At 46.0% G+C, this 6,153-nt stretch overlaps 2 protein-coding genes across 2 annotated transcripts; one reads left to right on the top strand and one right to left on the bottom strand.

Moving 5' to 3' along the window:
- Nucleotides 1-562: 562 nt before the first annotated feature.
- COCCADRAFT_78797 (uncharacterized protein) lies at nt 563-1,502 on the bottom strand (the record flags this gene model as incomplete). Its single annotated transcript, XM_007720418.1, has 6 exons — nt 563-826; nt 889-982; nt 1,054-1,090; nt 1,138-1,210; nt 1,264-1,322; nt 1,382-1,502. Coding segments are annotated over 6 exons (648 nt in total), but the record flags the coding sequence as incomplete, so codon positions are not given.
- Nucleotides 1,503-3,499: 1,997 nt separating this feature from the next.
- COCCADRAFT_31339 (uncharacterized protein) lies at nt 3,500-4,057 on the top strand (the record flags this gene model as incomplete). The annotated part of the gene is made up of 1 exon (XM_007720417.1): nt 3,500-4,057. The coding sequence occupies one exon, from the start codon at nt 3,500-3,502 to the stop codon at nt 4,055-4,057; it is 558 nt and encodes a 185-aa protein (XP_007718607.1).
- Between the last annotated feature and the right edge of the window lie 2,096 nt (nt 4,058-6,153).

The following is a 6,153-nucleotide window of genomic DNA, read 5'->3' as shown; positions in this document are numbered from 1 at the left end:
CATTCAGACAAACTCATCAGCTGGGGTACTTATTAGGTACTTATCAAATAACACCTTCTCCAACAATCCCCTGTTCGTGGTCAGCCTACTCCTTTCCTTCACTTCTCAAATCCTCCATTTTCTTCCGCCTATCATGGTCAATCTCCACTTCTCTCGTGGTAGTGATATTACTCAACTCAACCTCGTCTCTAAACTCTTCTCGAGTGGTTAGATGCCATAAACCGCGGGTGAGAGCGCGGAACTTGCTTGGCGGAGACGACGATTTGCATTCGGTTATAACACTCGAAATCATTAACCTGGGTGAAGCCTGAGAGTGGTGGGGCCGACTAAGTGTGCAGGCAGAGATTGGGAAGACATCGACATCCAATTTTGGAGAAGTGTTGTCGGTGCAACTGCTATTCCTGTTCTGATAGTGATCTGACATCCCCTTGATGGTGATGATGTAGCTTCCATTTCTCTCCATTCCGTTCCCATGTACCATCTTGTTGTTGCGTCTTTGACCCGATCTTGTGCCGCTCCTTGAGCTAATCGTCTCACCATCACCATCGCTATGAGGACTTGTCGACGATGCAACGCTGCCTTGTGATGTAACCCAGTGTAGGACCAACGTGCAACATAAAATGTCGATATTGCAACACATAAGACAGACCCAACCCGGTTCACCTCTTAATACCGCGATAGCGGTTAAATTGACGACGGAAATGGTGAGGGTGGTGATAGAGCCGATAAACGAACGCTTAGCTATACGGCGGAGTGTGGGATTCAACTTATTTTTATAAGAGTGGAGACCGCGGAGAGGGATGATGAAAAGGGCAGTGAGGTAAATCTAGGAATAGATCAGTTTCATGTGTATGGGAAAGGGCCCGGTTAGGAAAAGGGAAGGCGCACGTTGACAATAACTTCGAAGATAATCAAGGGTAGCATAGAAATCTTTCGCATGCCAATAATGCATACACCTTTATTATTGATGTAATTGATTCGGCTTTAACGTGGTATGTCAGCAGCTGCTCTCCGTTTTTACGGAAACGAAAAGGAAAGAAAGAAAAGGCTTACAAGATAAAGTTCATAATGACAAGAATGATGTACGGTACTTTAGGCTTATCAGCGCAGATTTTCTCACTCCTAGTTGTAACCTACACAGCATAAATAGACAATTGAAAAGCCATAGCTTAGTCTGGATGCGAGGCTTCATACCCCCTCGGACGATATACTACATTCTGTCAGTAACTATACGTACAGTAGAATAGTGGATATTGTGCTTACAGCTTTCTCAACTAGGAAGTAGTATATCATGACCTTCGTGGACATATAACATATTAAACCTGTGTGATAATTAACTTCTAATCGAAACATTTTCATGAGTTAGAGATTGTAAGCTTACATAACAAGATGCCTCCTTCACAGATGCCCTGTGAAGAGTTGATGCCAAAGCCATTAACTACTATCGCTGTCGCAAAGATGAATAACGCTGAGTCGGAATAAATGACAATGATTACTAATCCACGTTGTATCAATGATGAGTCGGTAAAATGCCAGGAAAGCATATAATTTGTTGCACTTACACCACGTAGCTAAAGACACCGTAGCCCATTTTTGGATATACTGTGTTCGTTGCACTATTACGTATTATTATTTCCATCTCCTTCAAATAGAAAAGATGGCCCAAGACTTACTTATGCAAATGCAAAGTACACCAAATGTGCTGATGTGTAGCATAGTGCTGATTATCTGCCCCGCGCGCGGTACTAGCGCAGGCACATATTCCTGGGCTGCCATGCTTCTGGTATCGTTTCGTATCTCTAGTTTACAAATGATCAATATACCGTAGGTCAAAGTGACCCGCTATGGCGAAGGATAGTGAGGAACGTATTGCACAATACTAAAACCAGAGACTAGGTATCCAAGCTAGTTCCTAGGCCTTGCATAGGGTATAGCAGGGACATGTAGAATGTCTAGGTACAATTGACCCTTTAAAGGAGCGTCTGTACCCAATTACGCTAAGGCTTGAATGCGCGCTATCAAACCCCGTCCTGACAGCCCCCGGTAGCCCTGCTTCTAGATCTGTTAGATCTGCAAAATCTTGGTATGCATGTCAGTTAGTTACAGTAATCAGCGATTGCGGCTTCACCTCTGCAAGCAATATCCCAAAAGACAGTCATCCTAGAATTGACGATCAACCAATCATATCAGTTGTTCTACAGCAGACTTCTCGCGCTAAGCTATGCACGGAGGGTGGGGCTGTTCGAAATCGCTGCGCAGCTACGTGGAAGGGTGAAGCCGCAATCACTAATCACTGTAGTAGTATTCTCGAAAGTTTAGTTTCAACCATGAAACGATGGCATGGGGATTATTGTTAGTCTGCAGGAAGAGTGGAAAGTTACATGTAGGTCAGACAACCGATTTATCGGATGATGTTAGCTTCGGGGATCGGCGGGTCTACAAGAGCTGAGGTGAGGAGAGCACTGTTCGCCGATTTGAGAGCACTGTTCGCCGATTTGAGAGCTTTGTGTGGATGAGTTTGCGATCTGGACGCGCGAGAGATGGCAATCTCGACCCCTGAACGCGACCGCGGCCGTGAAGCGACATCCTTGCCAACCGAGCTACCAGCACCATTGAAGAGACGCGCAAGAAACACCACCAAACAAAACGAACAGTACCATAGGCTGCTAGCATAGCTAGACCTAATTTTAGGAACTAGTATCGAGCGGCTGGGGCGATTGGGAGACAGCCCTGCTGACGCTTCGCAGCACCACTGGCGGGGCACGATCTGCGGCGCGTAATGCGATGTCCCCCCGCCAGGCTGGAGGCACTAACTTAGTGCAAGTGCTTGAGGGGTCTGTGCCGAGCTATATCCGAGCAGTACATAGGCGAAGATTACATAACAATACCACCGCCTCCGCTTTCGTCGATATCGCACGTCGCTTGTACCTCCCTCCGTAGAGGAGAACAGCTTTATAGCATATACATAACTAAAGGTAGCTTTAATATCAGATAGATACTATTAGTATAGCCTTAGCACGTATTACGCTAATTTTTAGCAAGTAGAAGGCTAAGTTGGCGTTGTTATAGCAGCTGTTGTGTTGCGCAACGATTGTAGGTCAATCGCAAACCAAGCATTGTAGCGATAAATACTACGTAATTTTAAGGTATATATTTTAAGATAGCTAGAGAAAAGCTTACAGCTAGTGCTGTGAAATTCTTGACTACTAGTATTTTGTAGAGAAAGGGCGACGCTGAAGCAAAGTCGAAGTACTTGTCGTTCCTATCGCGACGCAGGGGTCTTTCGCTACGCAGGGGGGGGAGGTTACCAACGCTTCGTATCTTCTGCCCCGTGGGAACAACAGGAATCTACGCCTATTACGAAGGGCGCACATGCCCCTGGCGCTCCTCGAACTGGTATGATGAGACCTTGGCCTTGGGCGTGGCTACCTATAGCATCGTCAGCGGGGACTCAGCCCTTCTCTTCGACGCAGGTCTGACGCCTGCTCACGGGGCGCACATGCTTGCCCATGTACGAAGTTTGGGCGCAAGAAGTGTGAAGACGATATATAGCTATTTTCATGCCGATCACATCGCTGGGGCTTCTGCCTTGCGGGACACGAAGATTGTTGCACATGGAGGCACGCAGGAGAGAATGAGGCAGAACGCTGAGAAGTTGAGAAACCCGGATGAAGGCGGAGGACCCAGCATCGACGTTGTGTTCCCCATGGAGACCTATGAGAAGAGCCTGTCGCTCCGAGTCGGCGATATCGTCGTCGAACTGCATAATTTCCACATTCACACCGCAGATTCTACGCTCCTCTTCCTCCCGGATGCAGGCTTGGTTTTTGCTGGCGATATACTCGGGGATACCGTGACGTATATCTCCGAGCCAGAGGATCTCAAAACTCAACTACAGGAGTTAGAGCGTATGGCGCAATTGCCTATGACGAAAATCTTTCCTGCGCACGGCAGCCCAGACCAGATCAAAGCTGGAGGTTTTAATAAGTCGTTGATCGACGCCACGATCCAGTATTTGAAGGCATTGGATGAACCTGTTAAGAAGCCTGTTGCCTAGGAGAGAAATCTAAAAGAGGCGGTGAAAGACGATTTAATGGCAGGGAGACTAATCTTTTTCGAGGCATACGAGGGCGTACACCAGGAAAACATTGAGTCCATGAAGGAAATACGAGAGGAAAGCACCGCCAATATGATGAAGAGGAGCGGAGAAGGCAACAGTGATATATTGACCTAGTTCGTATGCCCTGTAGGATGCCTACTGTTTTATATAGGTACATTCCTCATCTCTTGTTGGCATTGTGGGCCACCCCCTGTATCTATAATCTGTCGCAATGCTCTAGATGAGAGGATATTTTCTGCTTCTTCATTGTGAGTTATATCAGCTCGAAAGTCTCTTCAATCACAGGATCGCTCGCCAATCTCTCCCCCTTCATCCACTTGTCATTGCAGAAGAAACATGGCGCCAGAACCAAATTTATCCCTTTCCGTTCCTTCCGTAGGACAAACGGCACACGTCCGCCGTAAAGAATGACAACATCATCGCCGGCCTTAACCTTCTCGGAGGTAAGTACGAAGTCGCCATGAGTAGTGCAGTAGAGCTTTCAATTCTCAGTCAGTAGACATCCCATAGTAAATGCAACGGACCTTGAGCGCAGTTCACGCTCGTCCATATAGGGCAGCAGAGCTTTTAACTTCCCTCGTATTCCATCTTTGTGCTGCAATGCTGGAAAGGCAGTATGGCTTTTAGCGCGAGCCTGGCTTTCTATATACAGTTTTTGCAGATTATTACTCTCGCGCTTTAATACTATAACAGGCTGTCGACCAGGTTTAATAACTATATAGTAACTTAGGTCGGCGGAGGTTTCGTCTTAGAGAGGTTAAGGCCCAAGGACATTCTCTATTCGTGCGATGCGTACGCCTTGGAACGATAGAGAGATGGGCAAATCAGTAGGCCGCACGGTCGCTAGTCTTCTACTAGATACATTGTAGACCCTATACTTCGCAGAGAAGTTGTCTTAAAAACGTTCGTTAGATGCAAAGATGTTTGTTACCCATGAGAGGGCTTCCTACAGCAGGGGATTATCGCGGGTCGTATCTACAGCTATAAGGTAATCAAGTGGACTAGCCATTTTCGATAACGGACTAATATCCAATACCGATATTACGTCGGAAGTTGCTATATCTCGAGAGATAGGATATTCCCCATTAGTCGCATCTTTGTAAGATAAATTGTAACTAACGGTTAATGATTTCTCTCTTAATCTCTTTGATCTTATATTATAAGCTATGGCGGTAAGGTCCGTCGAATTATGTTGCAAGTATGATCTTACTTTCTGATTTTTAACACCCCTCTGAAAAGAATGAGAGCTACTGTTGTTACCGCCTCTACTATTCTTGTTATTGGGTGATATAGAAACGCGAGACCTTGAAAGCTGCCATCGTCTAAAGTTCTCTATGACTAGCGTTAATGGTCTTGTATAGTTAGTATGAAGGAGGGGCTCTAGTTTGAATACGTCCGAAGTATCTGACCCGAGCTGAAGGAGCGCGAATAGTCGGTCGCGAGGATCATTCGACTCGAATGCAACGGTCTTAGAAAGGTAGCCCTCGATAGAAAGTCCAGTAGGATCCGTGACATCCAACGAGCGCCCTAAGAGTACTAGCCAGGAATGGTTGAAGAAATCTATATTATGACATCGTGTCTTGCGAATAGTAGTCCAGAGTAAACGCGCAAAAGCCACCAGTTCGTTCCACTGCACCTAAGACTAGCCACTGAAAATAGTTACTCTCCGTGCGCTATTCCGATCTATTTGAACCATTACGACTTCCTGAATGACCCAGATTCTGCGAAACTAAGGACGGGAGAAATAGCGGTCTGTACAATCTATAATCAATTCTAGCATGACGGATAGTGCAGGCGTGTCTTTAAATATTGCGTGGAGATACTCAATAGCATCACTACTAAGAGATTTAAGCGCAAAATAGTCCGTAGTGAGTTGCATCAGCTTTTTGTTGGAGATCTAAGCTACTTAGCTGATCTCTGATAGAACTAATCCATCAATCTCTAATCTATGTTGGGACGATACCGATCCCTGACCCAATTCAACAACGTTACCCTGAACCAACTCAACGATCGATCCCTGATCCAATCTATCT

This window comes from Bipolaris zeicola, assembly GCF_000523435.1.
Source record: "Bipolaris zeicola 26-R-13 unplaced genomic scaffold scaffold_473, whole genome shotgun sequence".
NCBI lineage: Eukaryota > Fungi > Ascomycota > Dothideomycetes > Pleosporales > Pleosporaceae > Bipolaris > Bipolaris zeicola.
Note: the sequence above shows the minus strand (reverse complement) of the source record. Positions and strands in the feature narration are given on the sequence as shown.